General features: G+C 37.8%; 1 protein-coding gene across 10 annotated transcripts in view; it reads left to right on the forward strand.

Moving 5' to 3' along the window:
* Window positions 1-19,866, forward strand: part of MPPED1 (metallophosphoesterase domain containing 1) — a 65,384-nt gene that overhangs the window by 1,243 nt on the left and 44,275 nt on the right. For 4 of the 10 annotated variants that reach the window (XM_054220751.1, XM_054220780.1, XM_054220770.1 and 1 more), the window contains exons 2-3: window positions 13,465-13,730; window positions 18,838-19,019. In XM_054220751.1, coding sequence (XP_054076726.1) covers window positions 13,579-13,730; window positions 18,838-19,019 — 334 coding nt within the window. In that variant the 5' untranslated portion in view covers window positions 13,465-13,578. Of the gene's footprint in view, window positions 1-7; window positions 10,696-13,464; window positions 13,731-16,361; window positions 16,476-16,505; window positions 17,395-17,982; window positions 18,029-18,837; window positions 19,020-19,866 lie in introns of those variants that run through there. The other 6 variants (XM_054220795.1, XM_054220804.1, XM_054220761.1 and 3 more) reach the window with 6 other exon arrangements.

Below are 19,866 nucleotides of genomic sequence, written 5' to 3' on the forward strand. Positions count from 1 at the left end.
AGGGATTTCATTGCTTTTAATACATTGCTTTTTTAAGAACTGCATTTTATATTTTGCACGTTCAGATGGGTAGTGTGGAGTACGTTTGTGAATGCATATGCTTGCTTGTGGATAACATAGAGGATAAAGATGGGTAACATGCAGAAACTAGACAGATTTTAAATGTTCCATTCTCTTTGGCGGAAGATCAATAGTTGAAGATTTCTGCTTACACAATCTATACCTTGACAATATCATAATTAAGAGAGATGCTGATAATGTATGGTATTGATAGTCATTTCAACTTCAGTTAACACTTAATGAATTTAATAGGTAATTTAGAGTAATATAAAGGAGTTTTGGATATTCTGCATAAACTAATAACTAGGCAAGATTATTAAACTTTGTGATTGGCTCCTGATAAAGTGGACTCTCAGTTTTTCAGAATAATATCAGTAGATATTTAAATACAAGACTACATTTTAAATGTGCATGTCAGAAATTTGACTACCAAAAAAGAGTATATATTTTGAGAAGACCAATTAAAGAATCATTATATGATGGTAATCTGCGTTGCACCCATTTGTAATAAACAGTATCATGATTCCAGGCACTGTAAATTTTCTGATCTATGCAAATACAGAAAATTACTTTCTATTTTCTATATGGATTTTTTTGAAATTCTTAAATGTAATGGCCATCACATGATACATACATGCATTGATTGATGTCAATTATGAGCCATGAAATTTTAATGGTATGTTTAAACAATTTTAGCTTGGCACTTCTGGTTTATTTCATTGTCTCAAGCTATCTGAGACAGAAGAATCTTAAAATTTTTTGCTTGTACATTATTCCCTCTGTCTCTTTTTTCCTTGCTCTCTCATTCAGTCTAATTTAAAGCAGAGTAGCCGCTGAGAATACCTGTACATGTTCGTGTGAAGAAAAATGCCCATTTTAAAGATATACAAATCTTCTTGGTAGATGAGAGCAAACCCCTCATGCCCTGTACGAAAACATATTGAGCTCATATTAATAAGATATTTGTTTTGGTATTAGTTTGTGATGCCAAACAACAAACATGAGAGAATGCAAAGATAAAGCTGGCACTCTGATCTTTGTTTAAACAGGTCATGGTTTTTATTTAATGCTGTGTGCTCATTACAGGAACTGTCAGCAGGAATGTAAAGCGGAGTTCTGATTTGGCATACATAGCCAATTCTGACATTGATGTTTCAGCTTCTTGAGTTAATGGTTCATAGAATGTAGTGTTGTTTGTGATGCTGTTTATTTATTTGAATTTATTATATGGAATTAGGGAAAAAATGTCCGGATAATGCCCTTTCAGGAACCAGATATGATCAAATACGTTGCCTCAGATGAAGTCCTCCTCACCTGAAGAGTTACACAGGAATGCGCTTTTCTATATAGTAGAACATGTAGAGGTGTAAAAAAGGTTACTATTTTTTAAGTCAGCTGGAGTTCTGCCACTGAATTACAAGGAAGGAGACTCAAATCCCCTATAACCAAGTACTATTTAGTCGATTATTCAGGCGGTTTCTTTTTTCAGGCATATGGAAACAATATCAAATAGTAAATAAAAATTTACATTTACAATTGAGAATTTTAATACTTTTGTCGATGAAAACAGTTTTCATCTCAAATGACTAATAAACACAGTAAAAATAAATCAATGCAGTCCACTTGATTCTTACTGAACCTTCCTTCGAAGAATTTAGAGAGGAAGGGAAGAGCCTTTTCACACATTTCTATTACATCAAGACATATTAAAGTATTACAATGTACACTCTGACCTCTCAGAATAAGACTAAGTGTAGTGCTGGAAACTTTAATTTGGATGTTCTGGATCGTATGCCAGTTTGGATTCTGTGGTCATTGTCTATAGGTAAATTGGGTCTGTGGGAGAGTATCTGCGAGCAAGGTGGTCTCTAATTGTTACTTCTAACTTAAATACATGTTTCTGTTTAAACTCTGTATATTCTAGGTTATGTTTCAAAATATAAGCAAGGTAGTAATTTAAGAGGGTCCTTTAAGGTCACTGGACTGTTATCTTTTGACTTTCTATTAGAAAGTAATTTTTTTTCAGGCTGGTGTTATTACAAATAAAATAATGTGAATGTAATGCTTGGGCAAGGTTGCAGAATGACAGTCCAGTATAAGATCTATTGCAAAAAGGAGCAGAGCTGTTATGGTAATGGCTATTCACCTGCTTCTGCAGTGGCCACCTCTGGAGGGTAAAACAGTTCATTCTTTGTGACTGCTCACTGCTTGACCTCATTGTTGAAACTGTCAACAAGTGTGACAGTTTTGCTGTGATTTGATACGACAGTGGAAATTGTATTAGAATTAACAAATAACCATCACGGCATATATGTAGTAATTTGCAGTCATAACTGATTTGGGATTCATTACACTAACCTAGATACAAAATGCTAAGTGTTTTCCATTCAGTCACTATTAAAAATGTTATTATTTACTATGGGAGTAAGATTGGGTTCACAATGTCATTTAAATATGCTGTATTGTGTGTGACTATGGAGAGCCATATTAGTGTAGTAAGGGCTTGTCTTCTTTTTTACACAGATTTGGAGGTGTAATAGATATGTATAATATATTTCAATTGCAAGTATTTGCCTTTGCTTGTTATATATTTTTAATTGATACGATTCTGCTAAAACCAAGATTACTATATTTAGCATATATCACTTTTTTGAAAGCTGTTTTTTAGGCGGCATGCCCTCTCAACCTTTTAAAGTCAGTTCCTTTGCCATATTAGACAGTCCAGCTTCCCTTGTGGCAGGTGGGGGTCTTGCCATTCAACCAAAGACTGAAGCCAGCAGAGCAGCTGTAAAAGCAGCATACGAAGGAGACTGATGGTTGCTGATATTTTTGACTGTTTTTTCTCTGCCTTTTGCTAATTGGCTGTTTTGCTCAAGCTCCCTCTTTGCCAAGCTCTCGCAGTCGCATCACTTAGCTTAACATGCTGTATAGCTCAAACATCCTGCATGCCACTTTATTTTTTTATCACCTTTTTCCTCCTCTCACTGCCTCTGTCATACCCCATCTTCTCTCTGCTTTTGTCTTCTGTGGCACTAATCCCACTTATTTTTTCCTTCTCCATAAAAGAAAACGGAAGGAACATAGTGCTCTGCCATTGCACTGATCATTTCGCTGCGTTGCTGTATTATTTTTCTCCCTTATACTTTGTTGAGTTTCTGGAGACTGTAAGCTGTTTGGGGCAGAGATTCTCTCTTACTGCATGGTAGTACAGTGCCTAGCAGAGTTTGCTGTTGGTTTTCACTTGGTCTGTGGACATTCAGCTAATAATAAATAGTAATTCTAGGATTATTTCAGCTTTGTTGGACAGCCTTTCCTCTGGTTCTTTGGTAGTAAACAAAAAATTTCTTACTCAGAGCTTATCTTCACTGTATTGCTGTTCTGAGGTATATCTCAGTTTTGCCCCTCAAAGCCACTTTGTCCCTAGCGTGAGTAGTTTTTGGTAAAGTTCGAGATACCTTGCCTGTTGCAGCAGGGGTGGGATGGATTAAAACTCAGCTACTACCAGTAGTTAATAATCTAGTACCTCAAACAAGAACCAAAACAAAAAAAAAATGTCAACTTCAACGTGTTTTCAACACATCTCGTTGGAAACTTCAGATTTGGCAACACCAAAAAAAAATATCCCGATTTCACCATGTTGATTAGGTAAGAGAGAAGGGAAAAGAAACCTCCAAAATGTATAGTGGGTTCCTTTCACTACTTTGATACTTTTCTCCTCGGTATTTTTTCATTTTGATTTCCCTTTGCTTTTCCCCCCTGAACTGTTTGGCATTGTTTTAGCATCTTGTGCATCACATGAAAATTTGTAGTCGGTCCAAATAAAATTTTCAAAAGAGTTCTTCAAGCAGCCAGCGAATCAGCTGATGTACAGTGTGTACAGCTCGGAGTCACAGTTCAGAGGCAGCCAGCCCAGTCGCTCACCAACTATTCCTGTCACTTGGCACAGCCTGTGCCGTGTCTTGCAGTGTGATAGCTTCCACCTGAGCTAGCCTACCTGCCATGGAGTGCCGTGAGTGCACTCTCTGAGCTCTTCTCCTAAATCCTGCTTTTTTTATGAGTAGCCTCTTCAGCTTCAGGGAGAGTGGTGATTTGAAGCATCCCTGTGTGAGAAAGGTGCTGTAGGACTGGATGCTTTGCTAATCAGTAGGATCCATTTTAGGTCTGAAGAATAATATCCAGAGGTTTTTGACCTGAAATGCTGCCCCTCAGGACCAAGTGTCTGGGACTTTTCCCGTACTGTGTCTCTTTTTCTTTGAAGGGAAAGGTTTAGTTGCCTTTGTCTCCGTTTCCTGTGGGCCAGGTAGGGGGGCTTTTTGCAGACATGACTTTATGGGTAGGAGGAGTGAGTGGGCCAAACAACTGTTGAGTGTTTTTATCTTACATCAGTCCTGGGGAGGATACCTGGAAAAATAAACAGAACAAACCCAGTGACATTAGTCAGATGACATGAAGGATTTCAGTGGGATGGACGCAACTAAGTGAGTGAAAAGTGGAAGCAAAAAAATTAATAGGACAATTTTCAAACTTTTGTGTCTAAGACAAAAAAATGTAGCTGTTAAGGATTTGCTTGATTAAGTTTATAATTAAACTTCAGGCCTTAATAGAAAAAGATATACTGATCTCAGAAGTAGTATCACTATAAATACATTTACATGTAAGCTGGTTCTGCATTCCATCTTATATGTATTTGTGTGCTGATACTTAGGCATTTCATTCATCTTGAACTACAGGAATAGACTGGCCACTTTTATTTTCCATTCTTGTTTATTGACATAGAGATCAGCAACCTCTCAAGAGGTGTTAGTGTTAGATTTCTTTCTGAAATCATATGAGAATATTGGCAACAGAAACTCATCTGCAACCAAGAGGTGCTGTTGCACCAAAAGGGAAGAAAGACCCTGTGAACCGTCTTACCAGTATTAATTTGCCTGTATATGAAGCGGCAGCTCCTGGCTCCTGCTAAACTCTGAGCAGGGGAGTTGCTGCCTCTGCTGCTGGGTGTTCCAGGGGTGCTGTGTGCCATTCACCTCTGCCCTGAGCCACCCTGGCATCTCTGCTGTACTTTGCCGACCCACAGACTTAACACTTCTGGTGTCCAACACTGACTTTGAATGCTTATGTGAAGACTACTTGAACTGTCTACTAAAATAATCCTCTGCTCAGTGTTAGGCTTTGACATATTCTGATGTAATTTTGGTATCGGAGCGAACACGCTAAACCAGATGAGATGTATTCTGCCCTCAGATATGCATGAATGATCAAATCGGTCAAATTCTGCGATTTATACACAATTTCCATTGAAATCGGTTTGAATAAGTGTGTGTCGCAGGCGAGTGGGACTTGACCCAGTGGGCTTTGTACAGGTGAAGGCTAAGAAATGAGCATGAGGCCACTTGTCACAAGAGGGTGAAGAAAAAGAACATTCTTGAGTTAAAAATTAAGCCAAACTGTTTCTTAAGTAAATAATATTTCAGTACTTACATAGTCTTCTTCTCAGTAAATAATATTTTAAGAGATTCAAGAGCTTAATCAGATGACATGCCCAAATTGCAGACTGAAATGTAGAATCAAATCCCCACAGCCCTAATTTACTCCTTTTGTAATGTCCATTTTGGATCATTTTCCCACATAACCTGTATTTTTAGCTATTTTCCCTTACAACGAGTAGTATTATCATTTTGTGACTTGTAATTTGTCTTTTATGAACATATACTCATGATTTTCAGTAATGTAGATTTTGAAATACTGCCAGAGATGAAGGCAAAATTTTAGAGTGAGGAATCAGTTTTGTGGCTTTTAGGTATTTATTTAAAATTTCCTTCCCTAGAGGTAATTACTTAAATAGATTAGCTACCTCTGCAGGTATTTTGGGTTAAATATAGGTAATATCGAGCCAAAACAGTATATTTTTCAGGGAAAAAATGTGGTTTTACTTGAGAAAAATCTCTCCATTTAAATGTTTTATCCAAATATGATAATGTTTTATACATTCAGGCAAGATCATATGTAGGATTACAATAATGCATTTAGCCCTGACAAATGTTCAGTCTATTTCTAAGTCTTAGAGTATTGCACTGTTTAAGTCTAAAATATATTGGATATATTGTAAAGTGGAAGTTTAAGGTGAAAACAAAGCAATATTATTAGGTTGTGTGTATTTTTAAAACTGAATAAATGAACAGTTATTTTGATTCAGAAAATGATACTGCTGAAGAGCCAAAATAAAATTAAATCTTCATAAATAGAATATTCAGTTACTGTAGTTTTGGGAACCTAGGTAGAAAAATGAGAAAAAGTAATATAAAAACATACAATCATAATTCAAAATAAGACTAGCTAAGAGGTTTCCAAGTGGTAACTGCTTTAAATAAATACAGAATTAGATTTCATTGGCAGATGTGCAAGTTTTGTATTTTCTGAACTCATTTGTCTGTCTCTTTTTCTGGACGCCAGGTCGGAACTTTGGCATGTAGTAGGTACAGTATATTTTTGAGGGAGCTCTGCAGAAGTGGATGTTAGGGCATAGTTCCAGAAGACAAATAATTTATCTCATTTCCTACTTCCTGTGTCTATATAATTTTTTTTATGACAGTTAAAGCTAACAAGTATGTTAGTTTTTTTATAAATAAAGTATTGAGAGAAACATATATAATATTTGTGTTTGAGAGCAATGGAAGAAAACCAATTTGAAGAAAAAAATTAATTTCAATGAAGAATTTTGTTCATACTATGGCAGGTCATTAGATTCAGCAAAGGAGAACAATGATGTGTGTTTTAGCATGGTGAGAAATATCTTGGGGGGTTTTGTTGTTTTTTTTTCCAATGCAGGTTAAGTTAATTTTAATTACAGAGAAATAAAAGGTCTTACTTAAGTTGCTGAATTTTTTCATGTTACGAAACACATTTCTCGGTGCCTTGTAGATCTGCAGTTAACAAATATGTGATATATATGACAAGGGACTGAGTATTCATTGGTAGGTGAAATATGAGATTCTAAACAGAAGAGGATAGATCTTGCATTTCTTCTCATTGAAGCCAGTAGGATTTTGAGGCATACAAGTAACTCAGGATTATGCCCCCTGGTTTGGGTTATATGGGTGGGAATAGCTCTGACTTCCGGGGAAAAAGTACAGTCACAGAACTGAGTATTATTTGGCTGATAACAGTTAGCAAATTGAGATTTGCTGGCACGGAAAACCATCTCAGACGTGTTTTAAAAAGATCACCCAAAGAGTCCCTTTAATAAATTAGGGGGATGGTACAACTTCTTTCAGCAGAAGCCACTGAAGAGAGCAGAGACTGAAAAATGAGATGCTCAAGATCTCTTTCAATTAAAGATACACCATAGGCAAGGGGTTTTGAAAATACCACAGTGGAGCATATGTGCTCTAGTCACCAGATGAGGATTGTGAAATCCATGGTAAGGAGGCACTTGTAAAGGTTTTATACCAATTTGTGACCTTAAGACAACTTTACAAACTTGCACTGCAATATAACTACATGCTGTGCCCTGAGGAGCAGATGGAGCAGTGTATGTTGCCATCTCATGGTACTCACAGAATGGATCGGTGAGCGTGTTCTGTTTTGTTTTGGGGTTTTTTTTGGAGATAAATCTGCATTACAAAACCATCTCCTGTTTGTACACTTACTTGCTGCTTAAACCCGGGGATTTCTTAGCCTGTGTGGATATGAAGTTAGAGCCGCCCTTCGGCGGTGGTCTCGGCGGTGGTGGCCTGAGGCAGAGAGGCGGCCAGGGCTGGGTGCCAGCCCTCTGCGCGCTCGGCCAGTGCCGGGCACGGAGGGGCTGCAGGCGTGAAGGCTGTCACCGTGGCACGTTTCACCACCGCTAAACTGGCATTTAGAAAAATTAACGATGTGCTCAAATGCCGTACTGCTTCTGTAGCTGAAGCAGGGTGAGGTTTCCCGGCAGGATTTCTAGGTCACTACGTTCCTTGTGAAGAACTCTGGGAGGTTTGTGAGGGCAGTAAACACCTGAAATGGCATGATAGGTTATGGGATTGTAATTCAGTTATCCTTGAGGAGTCTGTTATTTTTTTATCGCTGTTGTGTAGTTCTCATTGACACAGATTGCAGGTAGATAAAGCCTTTGCTTTGGGAAAAAGGGGTGCATAAGGGCATATTTCACTTCAATACATTGCAGTTTTATTTGTTTATTTTTCCAATGCAAAGGGAAATGTTTCTGTGTATGACAAATCGTATTCATTTAGAAAGCCTAATGATTCCATCAGTAGAAATGTGCATGATCGACCTAAATCTACAAGTATCTTGATGACATTTGGTTATGCTGCCTTCACTTTAAGGTCCTCATTTGTCAAGTGAGTCCAGACCAGTCTGGTAAGGGGAGACTTGGTGGTTTTGGTTTGCCAGGACTTGCATTCTGTTTCAGAAAATGAAGAGGAGGAAGAGGAGAGTGTATCCCTTTGGAAAAGCTTTCATCTGCAGAGTGATTTGCCTGGCTCATCCTTTCCCACAGAATAATGCCTTTTTAGGATTATTTCAGTATTAATTTCCTGATGGCAGAACTGAACAAAGATAGCAGACTAATTCCATTGATTGGCTTCTATCTGGAGTATCTGAAATGGGTATTTTAGACAGCAAAAAACCTTTAGGATTTTCAGTCTGTTTCTCATAGTAAGCGACTGTTTTACTGATTCCAGTGTGTTCGCTTATTGCTGGTCAGTCTATAACAAGATTTGGGGGGGGGGATGCGTTAAAACAAAAATAGTCATTTGTGGTAATGAAGTCAGTCACTAGCGGTTATAGGAATGTTGCTACGACAATTGGGACCATTGCTGCAGAATACTCTGTAGCCCTTTTTTTGGGTTTAAATAAAGGGTCTACTTCCCTGGGTAAAGGATGACCTGACAGTGCACGAAGAGCACTGTAGTGCAGTATAGGGGAAGACCTGAACCCTTGATGAAGTTCTTGAAAGGTTTTCCGGTTAACAGTATCCGAGGTTTGCACAAGAAGCAACTGTGTCACTATGTGGTTTATCACAAACTCTCATGTGCTTCTTTAGGGTATTTTACTGCTGTTGTCTTACTGGCTTTCCCTGAAAAAATACGGCTTTGAAGTTTTATAGCTGCATGAAATGCCTTTTTTTTTTCTTTTTTAAACTACATTTCTTTCCTTCATTGCTTCCCCAAATCCCAGCTTGTCAGTATCTCTGAACAAAACTAACACATTTTCTGTAGCTACCTCTTTGACACTGATCTTGGTACTGCTGAAAGTCCCAGCGTCCTCTTATTTGTTCATATTATCTCACTGTTATTACTGCAAAATCTGGCAACTGCCTCTCTTCAACTCTTGCTGGAGTATGCTATCGCCGAGTTATGTTTCTTGACCTCCACATTTTTTGTAACCTAGTGAAGTTCATTGCTTAACAGGTAACTCCTTCACAGTTTTCTCTCTTGATTTATAACTTCTTTTTTACTATCATCATCGTCATTGTCAGTATTTCTTCTTGGTTTCTAATTACTATTTCAGTGATATGTGCTTGAGCCGTGTTGGTTTTGAGTCTAGATTCATATTTTTTATTGATGGAATAATTTTCAGGAAGTCTCAGTGTTTTTAAGCTAGAGACAAAGGGTAGATGATGGAGGGAACAGCGGGGATGATGGAGTGAGATATGGTGAGAGCAAACATGAGGGTGAACTGAAGGATGAACATAAAGCAGAATCTGTGAGTGAAAAAGTGAGATTAAAATAAAAAGTTGGCTTGAAAATGGAAAAAAGAGAAATAGGATGCATAAACAGTCTGGAAAATTCATGTAAAAGAGGGAAATTATTATGCCAGCTCTACAAAAAGGCTGTGAGACGAAAATACCAGAAAATTCAGGCTGAAAAAGTAAAAAAAAAATTAATACAAAGATTTATTTGAGGATCTCATCGAAGTAGTTAAATATACATCTGGGTCCAGGCACCTGCCTAGTCCAGTAATTCCTGAGGGAAGATGTTGCAGTCCACATAGTTTATGGCCTGATGCAGAGCCTTCTGGAGACGGTGGAGCAGTATCCGTTGTACACAGTGGGCTTTGGGTCAGAGCTCTGTGAACATTTGAACACAGGCTGGAGAAAGCAGCAGAAAAATAATGTATGGAGAACATTCCTGCCATCAGTAAGAAGATGGCTTAGCTGATTTAATAGCTTTTTCTCAGTCTGTGATTCTAACAGCCAGGTTTGTGATATTTATTTTAGTATTCATGTTCTTGCAGTCCTTTTTACATTTCTCTGTTTTTCCCTGGCAGACATCCCGCAGCTCCATAAGTCTGGGGGAAGAGGATGGTTAGCATGTTGTTGCTGTGGGGATTTGAGTCTTAATGCTCTGTGTTGTTAATGCTGGGCATATAATTTTAAAACTTGCATGCTATGGAAGCAGATAATTATTTCCCTGCTGCATTTTGTACTCTGGTTTGGGGAAGGAAGAAATTTTAGAATATTAAAAGAAAGAAAGTTACAATTTGGGGGACTACTGAAAATGGAAACAGAAAGAGGGGAGTAATGGGTGTCAGTCTGGTTATCAGTCAAGCTGGAAAGAGACAGCTTGTTCTGTCGAACACCAAGAATGTTAGTAGTAAGCCAACCACTTATGCAGGAAGAAAGCCCTAGACTGAAAGGTAAGGTTCAAAGACATCTGTGTGTGTTTCTGAAATGAGATTGAATTAAGCTTGCTATTGAATTATGCTTACTGATTATGTCTGTTACATAGCTGATTTTTGTTTAGCACAGGCTATTCGTACGAATGCCAGTTATTTTATTTTTATTGCAGGATCTGGCTTTCTTTTCTGGTCTTGGGTGCTTTTTATGTGTCCAGAGTTGATGCTGGGTGACTGTCGTTTGGCAGAAGGCTTAGCAGTGCTGTCACATCTCTTTTTTTTTTTTTTTTTTTTTGTCCTTTTCTTTTTCCTTACCTCAAGTGAAATATGTTGTCTTCCCATTTTTTACATGTTTATATGGTGAACTTCTTGCTGAATGTCTGTGGTTCGCATCATCTCAAGCTGGCCTAATGGCGTGATTCATACTCTCCCATGTGCAAGGATTGATTCCTTTCTTAAAAGAACTCTTCAGGACTAACGGGCGTATCAGGGGTGTGCTGGCTGTGGTTTGTTTCTGTTTGCAAACGAATTTGTTCTTTTGAGTTACTTTGTGTTGGTAAGTGATATTTTCCACTTACCCAGAAAGCGAAAGCAGAGCTTAGGAGTGGATATTGGGGTACCCGCAATACATCTGTTGTTTCTGCATCATATTTGATGTGTAACTTGAGAGAAGTCATAAAAGACAGAACCCAAAGAGGAGGCTGGCAGAAGGCATTTTCTCAGCTGCTGTGAGTTCCTGGGAACTTACTAAGGCCAAAGGGAGATTCTAGGTCCCCAAGGCAGTGCCTTAACTTCTTAGTAACTGCAGTTCAGTTGTGTGTAAAGTGGGCATAATCACTGAATTATAAAATAAAGGCTGTATTTTTCAGGTAGTTTGAAATCCTTATGTAGATCTGTGGAATTACAAGTTATTAATCTTACTGGAGAATATTTCTTTCAAACAGAAGTAGGTTCACTTAGAACAGTTTGCCCCCTGTAAAATCTCTGACCTTGCCTATTCAAACTTTACAAATGCATCATTTAATACAGGAGGCTCCTCAGGGAGGGTTCTTCACATCTGCCATCATAATTTCTTATTTCCTAAATGCAGCAATTTGTACTTGATTATTCTTACAAGGATCGTGCCTGCCGTCCCTCCCCCTGCTCTGGCACATTCCTTTGTACTGCTGCTTGTTCTGTAGCTTGAACGCGGCATCTGAGAGTGTTTTCAATCCCAAATTTTCTTTGTTGTTATTCTGCCATTTCCTTACCACTCAATTCTAGGGGAGGGCATGAAGGAATCTGCTGTTTTATTCTCAGACTGTTTTCCTGCGGGTTGTTAGTGACAGCAAGTTGTCATCATTTTACAGCCATTCAGCAAGTAACAAAACTGAGCTGAATCTTTCATTTCAGTTTCCTAAGGACAAGATTTCCCAAAACAAAAATACACCGCAGCTTCTTGGAGCACTTAACATCTGTAGTAGTTAAGCAAGGGACTGAAGCCCAGATTTTTAAAGATGCTTAGGTGCTTGACTGCCGCTAGAACTGAATTGGACCAAAGTACCTGTAAATAGCTTTAAAAATTTGAGTGATTATGAAGACCACCTTCATCCATCACGCTTGGCAGCGGTCCCTTCAGAGTGGAAGTAAGGCACATCAGCAAGGTCACACAAAATACTTGCAGTCTTGCTTTCCAGAAGCTGCACATACTAAGTGAATTGCTGCATTCTAGCATGGCTTTTCATGAAATACATCTTCTGAAGCAGACTACTTATATTCCCTAGAAGAAGAGAGCCCTCGCTTTGATGAAAGTAAATATTTAAGACAGACAACTTTTAAAAAGGATGCAGAATTATACTGTAAAAATACCCACCTTTATAGCTTGTAATCCATTTTTTATTAAACTGGGAAATAAAAGTAAAATTCACATTTAAATTACTTTCTTCTGTTTCTAGGGGATACTCTTTGCATTCCAGTTGGTTTCACTTTGCTATTCCTCTACCCATTGTCAGTGCTGCTGTTCTAGACTTGCATAACCTTCAGGGAAAAATTTATTCCCAAACATAAAACCTGTATGGATTTTACTTTTTTTAATATTTAGTAACATTTAACTGTGTGTTAGCCTTTGAATCACTTTCTTTTTTCCAGTGAATCCAGAATGTTGGGCTAGTGCTCACTGCGAAGAGAACGTGTTTGAAGAGGGGTGTTCGTGTCAGGAGTTCCTTCGGTGATACTATAAAACCAGGAGCAAGTGCACAGAACGCTATTTGCTCTGTTCCTTGGGATGTAAAGAGCAGCCACTTTCAATGCTTCCCCATAATAAATGGCACAGACTTTCTGAAGAATTGGTTAAATTGATTCTTGTTTAATTAACTCACATTTTAGTCATACACACCTGTATGTATTCAATTTCAGGTTTGGTGGGGGTTTTTTGAAAGAGGATGGGGAATAAACATTTAGCAATGCAAGAAAAAAAGAAAGTAAATGATTGTGTTGAAGAAACATTATTATTTGACACGCCATTCTGAAGAATGACTGCCTTGTCTTTTAGATTTGTATTAAATTTCTGAAATACTTGAGAAAGTTGCCCCTGTGTTCTGTAGTAAGTTTACTTCCACTCCCTGCTTCCCACCCCCAGCGAAAGTATGTTCGTCAAATTGCTGAGTTGGAAAGGTTTGTCATGAGTTCTTTGGGCTGTGTGTCTTCGTCCCTCCATATCCCCCCTTCATGTTCATCTCATATTAAATAAAGCAAATTCCAAACAGATTAACTGTCAAACAGTTACGCTCCATCTCTTCAATCTGCTTTTAGGTTTTTCGGAGGGGAGTGTGCTGATTAGGTAAGGAGATGTCATGGTCTTCTTCCGTCGATGTAGGAAGATAGCAGATATGATCGCCTGAAAAAGCCGAACTACACAGTGCAAGCATGGCTTTTGCCCAGTCGCACATTATGGCAGCTAGAAGGCATCAGCACAGTAGACTCATAATTGAAGTGGATGAGTACAGCTCCAACCCCACACAGGCTTTCACGTTCTACAACATTAACCAGGGACGTTTTCAGCCCCCACATGTGCAAATGTAAGTATTATAGTTCTGTTATTGCTCTAGCACAGCCTTCTGAATTGTTATTGCCTTGTCGATGTGGTATTTGATGGACCAGTCAAAAAGGATTCAAAGAGCACTGTTTTGCTGCCTTTCTAATAATAATTACTGTAATGATACAAAATCAGTCTATTTGGAAAGTATAAGTACTTTGTTAAAGGATGAGAGAAAGATCACTCCACTAGCATAACTTTAATACATAATACTTACGTATTAAAAAGAGAAATAAACAACAAACAGTGGTGATAAAATAAGAGATGCTACAAGGATGATACTTTCTGCAATCTAAATAATGTTTGTTTGCATTTTGCACTTGCTTATTGATGTAAATAGCTATTGAAAATACCAAGCCTTTATCTGTACGACACATATTATTTGGTTACTTATATTACGGCTACATACAAGGGAAAAATCACTTAAATAAATAAAATAGTGTGGGCACCCATCCGACAACTTACTTCCATACCGATGTGCCGAAGATGCCGAGTGCTTAAAGAGTAATTAAAATAATGTGTTTGTTTCTGACTTCTCATATAATGACAACATCAGTAAAATTAACTGCTCTAAATGATTTACTTGTAACATAAAGTGGAGAATTATAATTACAAAATGAAAACTGCCATAAAGTTTAAAGCCAGAAGGAAGAGCAAAACAGTAAAGCTATTACAAATAAATTAAGTATAAAATTCTACTGTAAAGTATTTTTATAGGGAATAAAAATGTCTGCACCATTTTATTGTTTTTATTAAAGAGAGAAGCAGCCTTATCTTTAGATCAGAAGGCTGGTTTTCATTTTTTTAATGGAAACTTTTTCCCTTTAGGAAGATTGAATAAATAATCACCTTATTCACATTTTTGGTATTCAATATGATTTGGTAATTTACAAACATAGGCCGTGATTTCTGCAGTTAAAAAACTAAGCAGTTATGACTGGTTGAATGCTATGTGTCTATTCAGTGAATGCTTATGTACATTCTTTGGCAAAAATGAGATACTGTATTAAAAGTATCTGAATATACCAGGCTGGTGATCGAACACTCAGTTTTTGCGGGGCAGTGTATTAGCTTATGGTCTGTGTTGGGTGTTTTTAGGTACTATCGAAGTGCAAACAGTAAAATGAGTTGAGTGTTAGCCCTGGGAAACATCTTTTGTTTATAGAGCTGGCAAATGGTAGCAAAAGTACAAACAAACAAATGTGTGTTCAGAAATACTTTTACAAATGAAAATGCCAAACGCAGGTTGCTTTATTTGTCGACGCTTAGCCATTCTTTGTGAATATTCAGACAGTTCTGGGCACTCATGAATTTGTTCACTGGTCTTAAAAGCTGAATGTTTTTAGTGGGCTGAAAATAAGTTATTTATTAGTATCCACTTGGTACTCAACAATATGCTGTTTAAACTTCTAACCAGTAACAAATCATATTACTGGGGGGCTTAGACAATCAACTGCATGATAGAAGTTCAGCACCTAAGCAGGTAGTTGAAAATAATCTATCCTTAGAAAACGGTTCTTCAGAAGAGTTTAGCAATCTCTCGTGAATGATTAATACTACTGAAGAAGGTCGTGCAAATAGAAAAACAGGCTAAATTGAAACATTTGCCACAACCTGACCTATTCTTTCTCTTGGTACCGAAATTGAAAATAATGTTTCTGAATACTAGCAGGATTGCTTTTGGTCTCTACCAATGAATGGAAAAATAACAAAGAAGGAAAAACTAGACATAAAAAGTGTAATAAAAGCACCTTTTATTCACATCATTGTTATGGGTGAAATCTTAGCCCTGCTTTAGTCCATGCAAGTTTTGTCATTGACTTCAAGGAGGTGAGGGCTTTGCCTTGTTTTTGTGTATAGTTCAAAGTACCTAGAGTAGTGATGTCGCAGGCAATCATAAGCAGATTTCACATAGACCTGTTAACATTGAACTTGTAGTAAACTACTTTAACCACAGAGGTTTTTTTGTGCTCCTTTTCTTCTGAATTCAATTTGGCAGCTCTTCCTTAGTACTCCATGCAGTTTTATATTTCTTGTTTCACTTTTTAGCACCCACAACATGCTGACAGCCCTTCCTAGCCCCATCTTAGCCTGGCATTCCTGTGCTTGTGAGATGACTGGGTAGCCACTGACAAGAAGGGTGGTAAATTCTGATAGTGTTTTCAAGTCCGTCAGTCATTTCTGGGAAGTTCCTGTCCTGCCACGGAAATCTAGCGTATAAACAAAACTCTGGCAGTGGTTTTGCTCTGAAATTTTTTAACTTTGCTTTTCAGTTTCTCCACAAGTTTTCGTACTGATTTCAAAAAAACAAATTCATTTGCACAAAAATAATCAACAGATCTTTACTCCTCTGCTCACGCTGCAAGCAGTGCATTGAGTGTTGGTGTGACAGCTGCTGTGGGAATGTGTTACACAAGAATATGGGGATTGAGCCTTCAGAAATTATTTCCAGTAATACAAGTTTTATGCATTTGTGAAACTTGACATATGTTTTTACCTATATCCAGCCTCAGTGTGTGCATATCACTTCAATGTGAAAATCTGCATCTCATTTATTTGAGGTTTTTTGTATTGATGCCTTTTTCCCGTGAAAATTCTCTGGCCCATTGCACAGGATTTAAAAGTTATACATACCTCAGCAACCAGGAAGATGCTGTCCACATCTTCCCTGTCCCCATCCAAACTGTAAGAAAAAGCATGTGTATTGTGTGCTGCATGGGTTGTCATGGTAAGTCTGTTGTTTTTTTCCACTCAGCTTCAGAGGAGAAACATGTGAAATGCATGCTACTCCCCAACACCCAACTTACTGCCGAGCTTTAAAAGATTTCTGAAGGAGAAGAAGCACCTGCTTTAAAGGCTATCCTTCCGTGAAAAGTCAAAAAGTTCTATTTTAGACCAGTCCATATCCTTATATTGTGCCAGGGTAGTATGTGTAGTTTAAAGATGGCTTACTAATACAAGCTGTAACTCACTTTGGGAAGTGCTGGGCAGGGAGAGCAATAATCAGAAATATGTTTACTTTTTCGCTTGAATGGCTGCAATGATAGCCAGGGTCAGCTCCCCCTCATTTTTATCCAGCCATCCCAGTTCATTTTGAGAAGGAACTCCATGAACTGAATGCATTACACTTCACACAGCTCGCACCTTATGACAAGCCTCACTCACTAGTCTGAAAGCCACCATGCACCATCCGGATTCCTTTGCACCCCTGCTACTTCCACTCACCACCCACGGAGCTCGCTCTGTGGCAGCTCTCTTCCCTCCAAAATAGGCATTTTTAACATGCCATGGCACTCATGCAGCGGCACCATTTGAGGTTGTAGCCTCCCATGCCTAACTCCCTCTGCATCTAACTCTTTATTTTGTCAGCTGCCCTTCTACATGTGCCTGTGGTCCTCCTGCAACACGCACACTCCCTCAGCCCTACACACAGTGTTTGCAGCTGCTCTCGCTCAGGGTCCAAATGTTCCACTCTTTGTCAGCCAAGTTTTACAATTTCCAGTATGTGTGTGCTTACATATCCCACTAGCATGTACATACTGCTGGGTATTCATTACATATGATTTGATCACAGCTGATTTTACTCTTTGCCTCATGTTTGGTCACTTTCTGCTCAAAACCTGGAAATTCAGAAAGATGCCTACAAGGTACTTGTACTAAAACACTATTTCTCCAGTACTGCTGTAAAAACCCCAACATTTCTTCTTCCTAAAAAAGTATAGGAAGGACGGATATAAAATAATTTGCTCATACTCTGGTTTCATAGTTATATTGTATGTTTTAGAAAATGCTAAGAACTTTTTCTGTATTTATCAAGATTTGAACTTTTTAGATTTATTCCTCACTCTCTCTCACTAATCTTGTGTAGTTGTTAAAAACACCTCAGTTTACCCACCTATAAGATTGTGTGATTAAAGATTATTATCATATATCTTTCAAGCAATAAAATGCCTTCTGAAAATTTACCCAGTAAACAGGGGTAGTATTATTAATAGCAAAGATCTCTAACTTTTTTCCTGAGTTTATATGAAAGTTAAGCTTCTGAATTGAAGCACAGCCAGCAAGACTTAGGAATATGTATTACATACTGCAACAGTGAACAAAACTAATTTTATTTGTCCTTTCAAAATAGATGTTGTAAAAGTAAAATAATTCGTAACAATTCTATATATCTCTCTGGTTTCTAGTGACATAAATATAACTCTTGCATCTCTGGCTCTTTGATTTTATTCCAGCAGAATTCCCTAACTGGAATAGCAGACAGTGTATGGCTGAATATAGGTACATTTGCTTCTATATATTCTAACAAAATATGGATTGAGTTGAAAATAAGTATTCCTCATATAGCAGAGAGGTGTTCTCTGCTTTCCTCTTCTAAATCATAAGTAAGTCTCACCAAACTGGGTCAGATCTTTTCGTTTCCTCAGTTTTGAATATCGAGATTGGGTTCTGAACAATGCAGCCTCACCCCTCGCAGCATCTGATTTCATTTAGTATAATTAAGCCCAGAAAGTTGCCACATTTGTCCTGACAATAGTCAGGCTTGAACGTACATTTACAGCTGTTGTCAGGAGAGTTCTTATCTTGCTTTGCGCATTAACACACTGAAACATATCTCCAAAATGTGTTAATTAAATTTGCTGGAATTATATAACTTGCAGAAAAAAAGTTATAATTAGAAAAAATGCATTTAAATGTATTTATGTATCTAAAATAAATCTTTCCCCTGTGTACCGTGTAATCATATTTAAACAATGAAACGGGATAGTACTGTTCCTTTGAAACTGGCAATGCCTTTGATTTATTTGTAAGTATTTGTTTCAGAGTTACTGCGATAGTTCAATCTCTTTTGCTTAATCTCTTTAAATTAATCCATCTACCCAACAAATACGAAAATGTTGTGATGTGAACATCAAAAATTTTTACACCTCCCATTAGTGTTAGTTTTGTTTTAATAAATCCCTTCCATCAGACAGATCTAGAAGTCTGTGTAATCTTTTGTAAGGGTAAAAAATAGTATTAGAATTGCAAAACAGATACTAAGAAGTACATAAGTACTTTATAACCTTGTTATGATGCATTTCCTGCAGGGTTGATCCGGTGCCCCATGATGCTCCCAAACCTCCAGGATATACACGATTTGTCTGTATTTCTGATACTCACTCAAGAACTGATCCTATCCAAATGCCATATGGAGATGTGTTAATACATGCTGGTGATTTTACTGAGCTGGGACTTCCTAGTGAAGTAAAAAAATTCAACGAGTGGCTAGGTAGGTATTGAATTCTGTGTGGATTTGAAAGTAAATTTGTTTACTGATTGTATCTGCCCCTTCTGCCCCCCAGTAAAAACCATCATGCACTCAGAAATGATGAATATTAATTTGACTTTTAAATTGGAATGGCAATGAGCGGGAATCAGATTTTTTTTTTCTTTTTTTTTTTTAAACAAATATTTTTGCATTTTTCCAACTGAGCAAGTAAGATTTGTGAGACTATTCATCTGTTCTGCCTTCACACTCTCAAGTGTACATTAAGCAACTTCTTGGTGTTAGCAACAATTTAAGTCAGTAGGCCTTTAATGATTTACATAAAACCTCTTACATACATTGTTATGGCTTTGCTTCCCCGCAAAAAAAGTTGTTGTGACTGAAAACATTTGTCTGTTTAACCCCGGAGGCTCATAGTTTTTTTATCTGAGGCTCAGCTGCACCACAATGATGAATTCCAAACAAAGCAAAACGTGTGCCTGTGGTTGCTGTCTTGGATCTAGCAGACCAGATGTAGATGCCTTCTGTAGGCGACTGTTGGCATTGGTAACTGAAATTCTGTTCCACTGGGCAAGAGAGTGGTGATTTACATGTGCTTCTGCAATGGTTTGTATATGCTAAAAAAAAATGACAGTGAAAATTGGAAAGCGTACACTGTATCCAGACAAAAGCCCTGATCGGTATTGTTCCTGCAGCAGTGTGGATACCTTAGTTTAGAATAAAAATGGATTCTGGATTCTGATACTTCGTTGTCAAAAAAAAAAAAGGTGAGAGGAAATGGAGGAGTTGGAGACAAAACGGACACAGTTTAAGGGTAATGGTTCTCAGCTTTTAGGTTGTTTTTCTTTCC

This window comes from Rissa tridactyla, chromosome 1 (genome assembly GCF_028500815.1).
Source record: "Rissa tridactyla isolate bRisTri1 chromosome 1, bRisTri1.patW.cur.20221130, whole genome shotgun sequence".
In the NCBI taxonomy this organism is placed as follows: Eukaryota; Metazoa; Chordata; class Aves; order Charadriiformes; family Laridae; genus Rissa; species Rissa tridactyla.